This window comes from Rhinolophus sinicus, linkage group LG10 (assembly GCF_036562045.2).
Source record: "Rhinolophus sinicus isolate RSC01 linkage group LG10, ASM3656204v1, whole genome shotgun sequence".
NCBI classification, from domain to species: Eukaryota; Metazoa; Chordata; class Mammalia; order Chiroptera; family Rhinolophidae; genus Rhinolophus; species Rhinolophus sinicus.
Genome location: NC_133759.1, coordinates 14495448 through 14512379, shown reverse-complemented (window position 1 = coordinate 14512379; position 16932 = coordinate 14495448). Strand labels below are relative to the sequence as shown.

Genomic DNA, 16932 nt, shown 5'->3' with positions numbered 1-16932 from the left:
TATTTATGGCATTCCCTGATTACTTCAAAAGGCAATCTGAAATAAGGAAAGATAAATTAAACTCAAGATTTAACTAAAACAGAAAAAGATTAAGCTATTTGTCCTTTTAAATTGTAAAAAGGGTATCAGTTTTTGTTTGTTTCTAATGTAAGGTAATTTTGTGTGTGTGTGTGCAAAAGGGATGATCCTACTGGAGAAAATATGAATTAGGGACTTTCTGTGAATGCCAACCATCCAATGTATGAATGGACAATTAAGTGAGTTTCTACACACTAATAACAAACTATCAGAAAGAGAAATAAGAAAACAATTCCATTTACAATTGCATCAAAAAGAATAAAATACCTAGAATAAAATTAACCAAGAAGGTGAAAGACCTGTACACTTAAAATTATGACACTGATGAAAGAAGACACAAGTAAATGGAAAGATATTCCATGATCATGGATTAAGAGAATTAACGTTGTTTAAATGGCCATACTACCCAAAGCAATCTACAGATTCTATGCAATCTCTACGAGAATTCCAATGGCATTTTTCACAGAAATAAAACAAACCATTCTAAAATCTGTTTGGAACCACAAAAGAACCCAAATACCCAAAGCAATCTTGAGAAAGAAGAACAAAGTTGGGGACACCACATTCCCTGATTTCAAACTATATTACAAAGCTATAGTAATTAAAACAGTACGGTACTGGCATAAATACAGATATAAATCAGTGGCACACAATAGACAGCCCAGAAATAAACCCATGCATATATAGTTAACTAATTTACAACAAAAAAGCCAAGAATATACAACAAGGAAAGGACGGTCTCTTCAATAAATGGTGCTGGGAAAATTGGACAGCCACATGCAAAAGAAAATAACGCAACCACTATCTTACACAATACACAGAAATTAACTCAAAATGGATTAAAGACTTGAACATGAGACCCAAAACCATAAAACTCATAAAAGAAAATATAAGCAGTAACCTCCTTAACATCAAACTTGGTGATGATTTTTTGGATTTGACACCAAAAGAAAAGGCAACAAAAGCAAAAATAAACAAGTGGACTACATCAAACTAAAAAGCCTCCACACTGCAAAGGAAACCATCAACAAAATAAAAAGGGAACCTACAAAAAGGGAGAAAATATTTGCCAATCATGTATCTGAAACGGGGTTAATATCCAAAATATATAAAGAATTCATACAACTCAAAAAACAACCTGATTTTTAAAAATGGGTAGAGGATCTGAATAGACATTTTCCCAAAGACATACTGATGGCCAAAAGATACATGAAAAGGTGTCAACATCACTAATCATCAGGAAAATGCAAATCCAAACCACAATGAGCTATCACCTCACACCTGTTAGAATGGCTGTAATCAAAAGGACAAGAAATAAGTGTTGGCAAATATGTGGAGAAAAGGGAACCCTTGTGCATTGTTTGTGGAAATATCAATTGGTGCAGCTACTATGGAAAATAGTACAGAGGTTCCTCAAAGAAGTAAAAATAGAACTACCATATAATCCAGCATTTCCATTTCTGTGTATTTATTCAAAGAAAATAAAAACACTACCTCGAGGAGATAAATGCACCCCCATGTTCATTGCAGCATTATTTACAATAGCCAAGATATGGAAACAACCTAAGTGTCTATCAATGAAGGCATGAAGAAAGAAAATGCGGTGTGTGTGTGTACACACACGCAGAATATTATGCAGCCATAAAAAGAATGGAATCTTGCCATTTGCGACAACATGGAAGGCCTTAATGACATTAAGATAAGTGAAATAAGTTAGAGAAATACAAATACCATATGATCTCACTTACACGTGGAATCTAAAAACAAAAACAAAAACAAAACCAACCCAAGCTCACAGATACAGAGAAGAGGCTGCCAGAGGCAGGGGTGGAGGGTAGGTCATATAGACGAAGGGCGTCACAAGGTATAAATCTCCAGTTATAAAATAGGGATGTAATGTACAGCAGGGTGACTACAGTTAATAATAATGTACGGCATATTTGAAAGTTGCTAAGAGAGTAGATCTTAAAAGCCCTCATCACAAGAAAAAAAAATTCTGTAACTATGTATGGTGACAGATGTTAACTCGACTTATTTTGGTGATCATTTCACAATATACACAAATATTGAATCATTATGTAGTAGACCTGATACTAATGTAATGTTGTATGTCAAGTATACCTCAATTAAACAATTAATTAAAGGAAAAAAAACAACTGGTTATGAAAACTTTAAAGAGAAAGATTCACAAGGAACATATGAAAGAATTCTTAAAACTTCTAACCATATGTCCTCTAAAGTTTTAAAAGCACTGCATCCCACATTAGGAACTTATTGTGTAAATAAAGTCTTCAATCTTAATAGTACAAGCTGGCCCTTTCACATTTCAGAGGAAAGCTGAGCCTTTTGACCAGGTTACTAAAGTTGGTGTGTTCATAGTCAGAGCTCTGAAGACAGAAACGAAAACTAGAATTACTGACTTTTTACATCCTTTTATAATAATAGTAACTGGATTAAACTGGTAAACTGTTATTTCATAGCAAAATAGCAATGTCCTGGGAGGAAAACAACTGTGAAATCATATTTAAAAAAAACCAAAACAAAAAAACCCCAGAACTCATAGAGAACAGATGGTGGTTGCCAGAGTGGTGGGGGGTGGAGGGGTCAACAAAATGGGTGACGGTGGTCCAAAGGTACAAACTCCCTGTTATAAAATAAACAAGTCCTGGGAATGTCATGCACAGCACAGTGACTGTATTGTATATTTGAACATTGCTTGGAGAGATCTTAAAATTCTCATTACAAGAAAAAAAAATTGTAATTATGTGCAGTGTTGGATATTAACTGGGCTTATTGTGGTGATCATTTTACAATATATACCAACATAGAATCATTATGTTATATAACAGAAACTAATGTTATATGTCAATTATACCTCAATTTTTTAAAAATGACCCTCCAGGATAGGATCTTCTGTGTATTTTGGTACATGGTTCCCAAACCTGATGGGCCATCAGAATCCCCTAAGGAGTGTGGAGTGTGTGTGTGTGTGTGTGTGTGTATTTAATTATAGATTTCTGAGATGAACCTCAAAGATTCAGATTTAGAAGTATGGGGTACAGACTGGGAATCTGTACACTGAAAAAGCTCCTTGGGAGATTCTAGAGGATCAACCATGTTTTAGAATCCCTATCTCAATAAATTTATTTTTATAAAAGGAGACCATTTTATCTTATTCTCACTTTCTATTTCAACTTATTAATAAGCAACAAAATAGCCTATTGCAAGCCTCACACTGTGCTAAAGGTTTACAGGCATCATTTCCTTTAATCATGACAACAACCCAGTGAGACAGGAACACAGTATTATTCCCATGTCATAGATGTGGAAACTGAAGTCTAACAAAACTATTCAACCAGAAAGCAACAGAGTTAAGAATTAAAGGCACACTTATACATCTCCAAAGCCCACATCTTCTGAAAGTATGGTATAGTAAAATGAACAATGGCTTTACATTGCTGAATTTGAGCCCATTCTGAGACCTTTTGACATTTATCTCTCCGCTTCATCTGTTTCCACGTCTGTAAATATTAAGGCTAAGAATAATACCTATCCTATCTATCTCATAAGGCATTGTGAGAACCCAAATGTGAAAGTGCTTTCAAAATCATGAAGTTAAAGAAAAACAAGCTATTAATGAAGGAGTTGGAGAAGATTCAGAAATAATATAGCAGAGTATGTGGTTAAATGCTCAGACTTTGGAGCCAGAGTTCATGTGTTTGAATCCAAGCTCCTCTATTTCCTAGCTATGTGACCTTAGGGAAGTTACTTAACTTTTTTGTGCAATTGTTTCTTCATCTGTAAAAGGAAGATAATAATAAAACTAATCTCAGAATTTTGTGAAGATTAAATTAATTAATGCATTTTAAATACTTAGAATAGTGTTTGTTACATAGTAAGCACTCAAGTGTTAGATGTTAGAATGTTATTCAATTTTATAAATGAAGGGTCATACCCAATAAGAGTTCAAATACTTAATGACAGTACAAACTGAGCCTAGAAGATACTGGTATTTTCTCCCCTTACGGAAATCGGGACATATCCCTCCAATTTTGGAAGTAAACATTTTGAGTAGTTTCAATTTTCAACTAAAACCATGTGACTTCCAAAATACTTCATTCATGCAAATACTTAAGATTGTTGTGAAGTATCATTTACCTAATTTTTAGAAACCTTTTACCTTTTTATCTAAAAATAGCTCCTGATTTTTTCAAAGTAATTTTGTTAACGTAATATACATTTTGTTGAAATTTTGTCGTCAGTTTTTAGATAACTTTTCTTGGCTTCAAATATCCTCCTATGGAATTTAACTTCTAATTCAAAAGCTGAGTAGCTTACCACAGAAAAAAATATAACAAAAAGCTGGGTCAAAAAAATACTGTGTAATATGTCAAAAGGAAACAGCCCTAGTCCTAAATTAGTTATTTACTAAGAGTAACAAAGAGGAAGTGATGAGGGAATAATTCTCACCAAAAGAATACAATTTAATAATATGATACTCTAAGCAGTTCTTATATCAGATTAGTTTATGGTCAGGTCTACAGCTGCAGATGGAGTTAGAGTCTGAAACAAAGTTGGCATCTCACTAAGAAATCACAGCTGGGAGTTATCTTAAATTTCCAATATGCAACAGGAAATGTTGCCAGTGATTCAATAGGTGACAACCCTTCCCCTTTTTTTCTTTTTTCTGAGTTGTCAACAAACCAAAAAAAAAAAAAAAAATGCTCCAGAAGCCCAGTTACTACCATGTTTCCCCGAAAATAAGACATAGCCGGACAATTAGCTCTAATGCTTCTTTTGGAGCATTACTATATTTTGCTCTAAAATTATAGTAAAATTACTATATTTTACGATAATATAAGACTAGGTCTTACATAATAGAACATAATATAAGACCCGGTCTTATTTTACTATAATATAAAACTGGGTCTTGTATAATATAACATAATATATAAGACCTGGTCTTATATTAATTTTTATTCCAAAAGATGCATTAGAGCTGATTGTCCGGCTGGGTCTTATTTTCAGGGAAACAGGGTAGCTAAACATTAAACATAAAAATTCCACTGAAAGATTTAAAAAAACAGCTAAGACACTGAATCTAGCAGATACCAAATAAGGATTGTCAACATTTATACAGTGCCTCCTGGAATATATTAACTGTACGTAGCCCAATGGGCATTTCTATAATATAGTTATCATATCTTCAAGGTTCTAATTACTTAAGTTTCAATGCTGAAGATCAATTATAAATTTCAGTACATTAGGACAAGTACCTGGAACTCAAATAATCCACAAAAATTGAATGAAAAATTAGTTTTAGATGAGTCGACTATATATCCAAGTAAAGAAATAGTAACTATATTTTATTCTAATATAGTATTTCAGAGGCCAGATAAAACATTTTATTCACAGTAAGCATTCTGAAACTATCTCTGTCACCCCAGCATTTTTACAACATATTCATTTGTGCATGTCAGTGTTGAGAGGGGGTTTTCCAGACACACCTCTCTGGCAATGTTACTCAAAGCTTCATCTTCTGCAGAAAATCGGTCTTTCACAGGTGTTCTTTTCCTTCCAGAACCAGGAGTCCCCATCTTGTCTTCTTGATCGTCTTTTAATTCTGAAAGGCGATTTCACTCTGTTTTCAGCCCTGAAATAAACAGAAACAGAATAATTTAAGATATTTCTCTTTGTGCACTTTTAATGCTCATTGATTATACATTTACTTTTAACAAAGAGAAATTATATTTATGTATTAACATAGAAATTAATTAGTAATCAAATACTTTTTCTCATTATCAAATTATTCCAATAAAATTTAGAATATTTAAATTTATACTAATTACTGAACCTCCCAACTTTTTACCATGCTACCCATGGCAACCTATGAGGATGATATAATATTAGCCCCAGAAAACTGCAGTCAACAGTGATTCTACTTGTTTAAAATTATAACTGTTTCTGAAGTCTATTGTCATTCTAGAACAAAAAAACATTTCAGAAAAGTCATTCAGGCTAAAGCTTTGAGAGAACATATTCAAGAAATTTTAACATAGAACCTTAAAGTTATAAAAGCAACTTGGCTTTTTAGAGTAATTTAAGAAACAATTCCAGGGGCGGCTGGATGGATCAGTTGGTTAGAGCGCGAGCTCTCAACAACAAGGTTGCCGGTTCAATTCCCGCATGGGATGGTGGGCTGTGGCCCCTGCAACTAAAGATTGAAAATGGCAACTGGACTTGAAGCTGAGCTGTGCCCTCTACAACTAGATTGAAGGACAACGACTTGGAGCTGATGGGCTCTAGAAAAACACACTGTTCCCCAATATTCCCCATTTAAAAAAAAAATTTTTTTTAAATAAAAAATTTCAAGTAAACCATCACCACATAATATAACAAATGAAATTAACAATAGCAATAACAATGAAAACAACAATCTGCATTTAACAATAACCAACACTGTCCATGCAACAAATATCTGCGTGCCTGCTATTGCCAGGTACTATAGGAGGTTCTGAATAGACAGTGATGAACAAAACTGACATAGGCAATATTAAGACTATATCTATGAAACTGTTATTGTTATTATTATGAAATAGGCCTATGTTTATAAAAGAGCGGAACACATTAATCTTTCAGGATTAAATAACAAGCATGATACAGGCCATCTAACCTTTCCAACAGATGGTACATATTTGAAATTAAAGATTCTCATGAAAGAATGCATCCCAATTTGCATGACCCTCCTCTGTCCTATAAACATTCCTAAGAAGCCAGTTCATTTAGCTAAACACCCACCAACTTAAAAAAAAAAATTCCTACCTTCAACAAAATAAACTGGTGAAATTTCATTACACTGTGAGTCACGAAGAAATTCTCAAATAATTCTGTCTTGATAGGATGAACCATATTAAAACTATAAGTGACTATAATGGTACTAGAATTTACTTGATTCAGGCAAAATAAAACCGAACCACTCCATCAATCCACTCTTCCAAAAAAGTTTCTCCAATGAAAATTCAGGCTGTTCTCATCTTACCTGATACCATTTCTTATACCCACAGAGCTAGCTTGCTATGTTTGTCAATCAGAATGAAGACTGATGATAGCTGATTACTCTGCCATAGAAAATACATCTGGCTATACGTCAGAAAAGACTCACTTAAATGGAAACGAACTAAAAAATAAGGGAACGTCTGAAAGCAGCAGCTGAAAAATACAAGCCACAGGTCAGGATATTTCTGAAAAGCACAGAGGATTTTCTCAGAAGTCTTCCATCCTCCTCAACCTCAGCATAATTTTAAAGACCATTCGTCACTTAATAGTAATAGTACACAAATATTAACCACCAACTGAGAAAAAAGCAGCATGCAGCACAAAGTTCCTTTTCAGACAGGAGTGACAATTTAGCTAATGCACTGCAGTATTTACCACCCAATATTTGTCCTTCAGCCAGCTTTCTAAGGACACACTGAAAGACATTTCACAGAAGCAGGAGACAAAAACAGGCATTTTCTAATTCTAGACACATAAAAATAATCACAGAAGAAAAAGAAAGATTTGGCTGGAAGTATTATATATGTAACTAACAGTGGTTTCATTAGAAGGATAGGATTATGGATGCAGTTTTTTCTTCTTGATTCTCTAAAATTTCAACAGCATTGGGGAAAGATGCATTTTAAAAATATAAAAGCATTCAGATCCAAGACTCAAAGAATAAACTGGCCCCAAATCGGATCGTACCTGAATTAGGTACAATATGCTATACAGCTGAGACACACTATCTGAAGCCATGGCTGGTGGTACTTGTGAATGTATTTCTTTCTCCTCTTTTCTCATAATCCATTTTGCTTCTTTCTCAACTAACAATACCTTAGACCTTACACCTGCTAGGATATTCCCAGCACACAGATTTACACAAAGAATTATCTCTTCTTAAAAAGTGCTTCAAAACTGTGTCAACAAGCTCCAGGCTAATCAGTCCTGAGAGAAAAATGACATGAAAAGGGACAGAGGCAATGGTTACATAGGAAATGGAAACAACTTCCTGTCTGTCTTCCTTGGTAATTCTTGTCCTATGTACAGAGGGTACGTAGGTGTTTATGTGACTGGCCAGGTCCTGTCACCTTTTTCAACTGTACAAGAGGCAGATCAACCATTACCTATTTCAAAAAATCAATCTAGCACTTTTGAAAGAATTGTATTATTTGTACTCTGTAGGCAGGCATCCTTCAAGGTTTTCAGCTTCTCTGCAATCTATCTTCTAATAACTCCGAAACATGCTATCAGCGATAGGGGGAAACCTTAAAAGAAATAAGATCCCTGGCATAGTCAATGGAAAACTGCTTTTTAACAAAATGACAAAAATAAGGGTGTAGGTTATTTCCAGTGTCTGATCCTAAAAGGACTTTCAGTAAGTTTCTATCCCAAGGAGATTTCCTCAAGAACACTTTTCTTCGGGGGCCATATCCTCTCTTCCAGTTTTTCCTTAGTGGTATCGCCAAACCAAGGGCTAAAGCTCCACGTCCACTGAGAAGAACAGAACTGCCTGCATTTTTGGAAAGTCCTTTACCGAGATATTGTCAAGCTGACTTTCTCCAGATGGTTTTGTCTTTAAGTATCTGTCCATCTAAGGGAAAGAGGGGGAAGCACCTTCAGGATGGTGTGGAATATAAACCTTCCAAAACAGACAGGTACATCAATAAGGCTTTCTCTTCCCAATGAGCTTCTCATGGAACACGTTTCTGAAAAACAGGGATTTTGCCACATTAAGCGGCACTTCAATCACGATACTGTTCCCTTTTGTGACAAAACAATGTGTCATGTTGTATAATAAATACAGCACACTTAGTTCTGTCTGAGTACAGATGGTTACAGTATCTTTATATCCAAGTAGTTCATTGTGGAGAACCAAACCACTGGCGTGGTAAGGCTTTGCATCAGAGCTGTCATTTCAGTTAACATCGGTCTGCACAATGAAACACTGGGTAGTTATTCATAAGCAAATCGCAGTATCTGGAATGACACCTGAACTGAAGACTCAGTGTGACTGCAGCTGTTGCCACTGCACAAAATTTCAAGTGAGAGGACTAGCTGCACAACCAATTGCCCTGCTCACTGCCTAAGCCGTGGTTTCTGCATCTGTAGAGTAGAAACAACTGTCCCAACTATTTAACATGGTTGATGTGAGGCTGAAAGGGGTTAAGCTCAATACAACCACCTAATATATTTATAAAGCACTCCATAAATGTTTAGTGTCTTGAATTAACTACCTCTTTTACATATTTAGCTAATGAGTTGACAAAAGGGCAATCCTTGCCTTTCTTTACAATTTTATTCATTTAATTAAAGAAAAATATCCTCAAGTTATTTCCTCTAGCATGCATTATGTGGTATCATCAGCACGCTAAGAATTTTTGCTGAAGCATGGAACAATCTGAAAAAATAAAAATGCCTTTAACTATAATCATTATACTATACAACACATCTACACAATAAAAACAAAGAAGAAATTTTTAAGGTACTTTGTGTTCTTCAAAGTCTATGTTTGAAAGTCTAAATGAACATACAAGTTTTGGGAATATGGCCTTATAATGGGTGTCAGTCCCCTAATTAGAACACTTGACTTAGAAGGAGACAAAAGACAGCGGTCATTAAATGGTGCACTGAAGATCTATGCATACCTTTCTACGCAATTTGTACCTCAAAAGAACAAGTTTTCTAAACTAATATTGAACTCTAATCAATGATGACAGACTGAAATGTTTAGGGTTGAAGTATACTGATATCTGCTGCTTATTTTGAAATGTATCCCTCAAAAAAGTGAAATAATGGATAGAGGAGTGGATAAAGGGGATAGATAGGTAATCACGTATCATACACCATTCACAGGAGAATCCAAGTGGCAGCAGGTACATAAATGCTCACAGTAGGACACTTTCAATTTTTCTGTATGTTTGAACATTTTTATAATAAAGTGTTAGATAAAAAGTAACTGATTGGGAAGGGTAGATGACTAAGGGAACAAATGACACAGGAACTGGGAATTGCAATTAAAAAATCTTATTTTCTTAATTTCATTCCACAATGTTTTGAGGCTTTCAAAAAACAGTAGGGTTATAAAAATGTATGTTGGTCATCTGCAGTGAAACCGTAATTTTCTATCAGGTTTAACATTAACCATCACCCTTAAGAGACATAATGAAATTCTAAGTACATGAAAAACGTATTGCTCAAAACAATGCTCACGCAAGTCCTGAGTCCACACCAAGGTATGTTATAACGAATTATCAGAATGAATTTCAAACAGTGGGGACCAGGATGACTTTACAAACTTCCCAGGGTGGGGAAATCAGTTCATGTATAAAGGATTAACAATTAGAATGGCTTCAGATTTCCAAAAGTAATTCCGGAAACAAGAATGCAATAGAGTAATTCCTTCAAACTTCTGAAGGAAAACTATAGACAACCTTTCAGCAGTACCCAATCAAACCATCCCATTCTCATACTTGATAATTAAAGACATTTTCAGATATGCATGGTCTTAAATATTTTACTTCTTTTATCCTCTTTGTCAATCAGCTACTAGAAGATATACTTCATCAAATGAAAGAGAAAATCAAGAGAGAAAGCTTAGCATCCAGGAAAAAAATCCAACATAGAAGAGGAGCGAAGGGGATTGAGCCCCAGCAGGACGATGGACATCCCAGGGAGAAAGCTACAGATAGAAGCAACGTGATTCAAGAGACACATTGGAGGACTGTCGTCACCAAAATCTCCACAGCCTTAGACACTTGTTCATCTGAGGTGAGCCTTGTCCAGCTTTCTATCTGAATTTCGTTTGTCTGGACCCCATGTTGACGAAGTTCCTGCTGTCCCTTCCCCTGGTGCCTAGAATGGCTGAAGACTTCACACCACAGAAGTGTTTTGCTTTTACCTATTCCTGAGAGCTAGAGCATAATGAGCTTAGAAGCAAACTTCCTCCAGCCATACTTCCTCTAGGTATTCAGTGCCTTGTAAAGACTCCAGCTCTGCCAGATGCCCTGATTGTGGTGAGTCTTATGGTTCGCCAGGACTAACAAACTTTCCCAATGACTTACCAAAAGGGGCTTGAGGAAGACTCTGCCCAGCTTATCTTCTCCTGGGAGCCTGCACTTAATAGTGGCAACACGGACATTTCCTATGTTTACACTTGTTATTCAGTTTTTCAAAACGAAACAATATGCAGCTTAGGGATACAAACTATGGCAGAGATTGGCTTATTGCTCACCAAGCCATTTCCCTTTTCAGCTATGTTACATTTCCTGGACATCCTCGCCATTATGAGCAGCCATTTGATTGAGTTCTGGCCAAGGGAATGCAAGCAAAAGTGATGTACGCCATGCCCAAGACTGTCCCTCAAACTTTCCATACAATATACTACACTCCCTCTCTTTGCCCTCAAATCTTCCATCCAGATGCAGAGAACTCAGTGAAAGTCACTGAGGCCCCAGGGGACAGCAGAATCACTAACTGAAAGGTGACTGAACCCCTGGGTGACTCAGGAACAAACTACTCCTTTGCCATTATTTCCAACATACAGCAGACGGAGATGTGAGAAATAAATTTGGTGTTAAACCACTGAAAATTGGGGGTTGTTTGTTAAAGTAGGTTAGTCTACTCTGACCGAAAGACACAAAAAGGTGGTAGAGCAGAGCTATTCAGTTTTTCAAAATTAAAGAACATATGGATCAGAAATACACATACGGAAGGTGGGCTGGACTGCAGGGTTGGGGGGGGCAGGTGGATGGTCCCAAAAGAATGATTAACATGTAAAATGGGATTGTGACTACCTGGAGAGGAAGGAATACCACTAAAAAATGCATACAGGGTACTCCTAGGATAATTGTTATGATTCATTTCTTGACCCAAGTAATGAGACCACAGGTGCTAATTTTATTCCTACTGAAACTGTATTTTTGTTTTATATTTCTCTATACTTCACAAATAAACTATTTTGCTCAAAATAAATTAGATAAATAGGATAGACGCTTGAAAAATCTGTTGGAGCACTTGGGAAAAATAAGGTGAATAGAAAACTAAGCTAAATAAGTAAATAAAATAAAAACAAAGTAACTCTTCCCCTCTGAAACTGAAACTTACGAAACAATACTTGGCTGAGGAATAAACAAGATTTATTTAGTTATAATAAAAATACCAACTAGTGATTTAAAATTGTAAAATTGTAATGTTGTACAGAGGGGAAATGGAAGAAAATAATGAAGAAATACAAAATTACAATAAAAACCACCAGTCATTTCCACCATCTGAAGATACTTTTACATAAATGAGTTTACTTTTTAAACATAAATGAGTTTATAAACTATGTGCTACTTTGTAACCAGCCATGACAGACAGATTCTAAGGTGGCTCCCACCCATTATCCCCCCTCCTGCTGTTCACACCTTTGTGTAAACACCTGCCCAAGAATGTGGGTAGGACTTCTAATTTGCTTCTAACCAAAAGACTATGACACATGTCATTCCCATGATTATGTTACATTATATAAGACTGTCTAGCCAGCAGACTTGCTCTAGACTCTCTTTGATGGCTTGACGAAGTGGCCATATCTGCAAATACCACGGGCCAGAAACTTCAGGTTGCCTCTGAGAGCTGAAAGCAGCCTTTAGGAGCTTGTGGACAGCCTCTGGATGACCAAGTAACTTCCAGTGAGCAAGAAGTCTCAGTCCTAAAATCACAAAGAAATTAATTCTGCCAAAAACTTAAGTGAGCTTGGAAGCAGAAATTTATCAGTTATATCTCCAGATGAGAATTCAGCCCAGCTAAGGCCCCAATTGCAGCTTCATGAGACCCTATGTAGAGGACCAGCTCAGTCATGTTCAGACTTCTGCTCCACAGAAACTCAGGGATAATAAACGTGTGTTGTTTTAAGCTGATAAATCTGTGTAATATGTTATACAACATTAAAAAGAATGAACACAACAGCTTTTAAAACGTAGGATGAATGAATTTAGCAAAGTGTAGGGGATACACAATAAACTCAAAAAAAAAATCAGTTACATTTCTATACACTAATGATGAACAATCAAAAAAGAAATTTAAGAAAACAATTCCATTTACAATAGCATCAAAAAGAATAAAATACTTAGGAATAAATTTAGCCAAGGAAGCAAAAGACCTGTACACTGAAAAGTATAAAACATGTTGAAAGAAATTAAAGGAGACACAAATAAATGAAAAGCCACCCCAACCCCCTGTTCATAGATTAGAAGACTTAATATTATTAAAAGGTCAATACTACCCAAATAAATCTACAGATTCAATGCAATCTCTATCAAATCCCAATGCCATTTTTTGCAGAAATAGAAAAACCCATCCTAAAATTAAAATTCATATGGAATCTCAAGGGACCCCAAACAGACAAAATCTTGAAAAAGAACAAAGTTGGAGGCATCACATTTCCTGATTTCACAACTTACTAGAAAGCTACAGTAACCAAAAGAGTGTGTTACTGGCATAAAGACATAAAGAATATGACAGAGGGCACAGAAATAAACCCCGGCATATAGAGTCAAGTGATTTTCAACAAGGGTGCCAAGATCAGTCAATGGAAAATGGACAGTCTTTTCAACAAATGGTGCTGGGAAAACTAGATATCCACATACAAAAGAATAAAGTTGGACCCTTACCTTACACCACATACAAAAATTAATTCATAGTGAATCAAAAAAATAAACGTGAGTACCACAACTATAAGACTCTTAGAAAACACATGCAGAAAACTTCCTTGGATTTAGTAATAATTTCTTGGATCTGACACCAAAAGCCCAGACAACAGAAGAAAAAGATAAAACGAACTTCATCAAACAGTTTTGTGCATCAAAGGACACTATCAGCAGTAAAAAAGCAACCCACAGAATGGGAGAAAATACTTGCAAATCATGTATCTGATAAGTGATTAATATCCAGAACATATAGAGAACCCATAAAACTTAACAACCCAATAAAACAAATAACTCAATTCAAAGACAAAAGACTTGAATAGATATTTCTCCAAATAGATGTACTAATGGCCAATAAGCAAAGCACATGAAAAGATGCTCAACATCACTAATCATTAAGGAAATGAAGATCAAAGCTATAATAAGATACCACCTCCAGCTCTCAAAAATGGCTATTATTTTAAAAACAAAAAACAGAAAAACAGAAAATAACAAGTATGTCAAAAATGTAGAGAAACTGGAACCCTTGTCCACTGCTGATAGGACTGTAAAATGGTGCAACTGTTGTGGAAAATGGTATGGCAATTCCTCAAAAAATTAAACAAATTGCTGTATAATCCAATAATTCCACTTATATACTCAAAAGAAATGAAAGCAGAAACTTGAATAGTTATATGCTTGTGTGCAAAGCAGCATTCTTCACAATAGCCAAAAGGTGAAAGCAGATCAAGTGTCCATCAACACATATGGACAAACAAAATGTGATATATACATGGTGCTATATTATTCAGACTTGAAAGGAGTGAAATTCTCATACATGCTACAATGGGTGAACCTTGAAGACATTGTGTGAAATGAAATAATCCAGACACAAAAGAGAAATACTATATGATTCCACTTCCATGAGGTACCTAGGGGAGTCAAATTCAGAGACAGAAAGAAGAGTGGGGAATGGGGAGTTATTGTTTAATGGGCACAGATTTCAGTTTGGGATAATGAAAAATTCTGGAGCTTGATGGTGGTGATGGTTGCACAACAGTGCAAATGTACCTAATGTCACTGAATTGTACACTTACAAATGGTAAAAGTGGTCAATTTTATGTTATGTATATTTTACCACAATTAAAAAGAGAAACTTTGGATGGATAGCAAAGGGTGAGCTTGGTAAGACGGGGGAACAGTGACCCTCTCATTCCCTTGACTGTCCCCTTAGATATAACATATCCATAACAGGGGAAGAAATATCTAATCTCAAACTGAATTTTTTTCTCATTTTATCCTATAATTCCTGAGTCACTTAACTGAAATACTTTTTGAAAAAAATAGCAACATGTATGTTTACTAATTATACTGTTTGTTGTTATAAGTGATTTAAACCATTTAACAGGGAAATAAACATTTTAACATCCTAATCCTCTGCATACAGTATACTGTCCTCTATTTAACTTAGAACAGAGCCAAAAGATTGCTCCTAGCTGTTAAAATGTTTCTACTTAGGAAAGTGGGGGATGATGAAAGAATAACAAAGCAATCAGAACAAGTAACTTAAAAATTAAATTTGTTTCCTAAAGCAGTAAAAATGTGTTACATCAAAACCAGTTAAAATTGTGGTGTTCATAATGAAGGAAAAACTAAGATACACAGGGCTCAAAGTGAAAACAATGGAAAAAGATGAACTATGATTCTTTAAGAAGTGTTTTAATATACCACTTCTGAGAAAATAAAACCACCCTTATATGCACTTGTACCCCAAGGCTTTCCAACTTCTTTTCCACCACTCTCTCACCTCTGCTCTGTTCTAACCTTTTTTTTTTTTTTTTTAGGAGGAGGAGGAGAAGTGGAAGGTTGAGACCGGGAAGGGAAATAACAGGAATAAACCAGATATAGCAATGAAGAAAGACAATTTATTTTTTTGTCCTCACTTGAATACTAAATACATCATCATCATCAAATGCTAACAATCCAAATTTCAGAGGGCAGGGAAAAGCTAAATTTCCTGGAGTCACAACCTAATCTAAAGCAAAAGAAAGAATGCAGGCTTTGCATCTGTAAATTAAGTCTGCCTGTCGAATTCTTTTAATGTTGTTGTGTTTTTTTTTTAATTTTACTGGGGAATATTGGGGAACAGTGTGTTTCTCCAGGGCCCATCAGCTCCAAGTCGTTGTCCTTCAATCTAGTTGTGGAGAGCGCAGCTCAGCTCCAAATCCAGTCACCATTTTCAGTCTGTAGTTGCAGGGAGCCCATCATCCCATGCGGGAATTGAACCTGGCAACCTTGTTGAGAGCTCGCGCTCTAACCAACTGGGCCATCGGGCTGCCCCTGCATGTTGAATTCTTTAAACAACCTTAACTGGAACACAGGCTGCAATTTATGGTGACATGAACCTTGGTCCAAAGGGTGGAGCACTAAGCTGTCTAGCCTGAGAAGTGAGATCAGTTAAAGAACTTTAAACTCAAGTGCATTGTTCACTAAGTATAGAAAACACCAAGGTTTTCATGGGAAAGCACATGGTATAGGAAACTAGGGAGACAGCATCTGGTAATCACCAAGAGTTTAAAGAGGTAACTTCATGATATTGTACACGATACTGTGACAGTTCTATATGAAGGGAAGGCGAATTTGGGAAGAAGCTAATTTTCTCTGTATGAACTCAAAATAATTCTGTAAAACGACAGAGCCCATCATTCCCAGGGTCCTTGCGATCCCAATGACAAGTGTGAAGGTCTCTGAATTAGAGGATTCCAACCAGGGGCGTGGCCTCCCAATGCCAGTTCACAGTAATGTTTTTCTCCTGTTGTGAAACATGTGACTGATTCTTGGCAAACATGCTCAAAACCAGAACATAGCATCAATACTGGCACAATCCTGCGCTCTTTCATGTGCACATTTTTCTAAAACACTTCCCTCAATAGTTTTCCTTAATCGTGCTCTTTCCTTTAAAAAGGAAGACAAAAAACTGGATCCTAGGATATGCATGCTAAGCAGATTTTCATCCCAAACTGAGCCCTAATCTTCTGAAGGCAAACGTCCTTTATAAGCTCCCTCTTCTGCGGTTGCCACTTTTTCTAAACCACAGGCCTTCCTGACGTGCAGCAGGGCCAGGACAGATTACAGTTATGTGGTAGGTTCTGTC

The 16932-nt window shown here is 35.9% G+C and overlaps 1 protein-coding gene across 23 annotated transcripts in view; it reads right to left on the bottom strand.

Moving 5' to 3' along the window:
- The window catches only part of LRRFIP2 (LRR binding FLII interacting protein 2), a 102416-nt gene that overhangs the window by 81076 nt on the left and 4408 nt on the right, over positions 1-16932 (bottom strand). For all 23 annotated transcript variants that reach the window (XM_019727639.2, XM_019727646.2, XM_019727648.2 and 20 more), the window contains exon 2: positions 5586-5731. In XM_019727639.2, the coding sequence (XP_019583198.2) occupies positions 5586-5675 (90 nt within the window). In that variant the 5' untranslated portion in view covers positions 5676-5731. The remainder of the gene's footprint in view (positions 1-5585; positions 5732-16932) is intronic.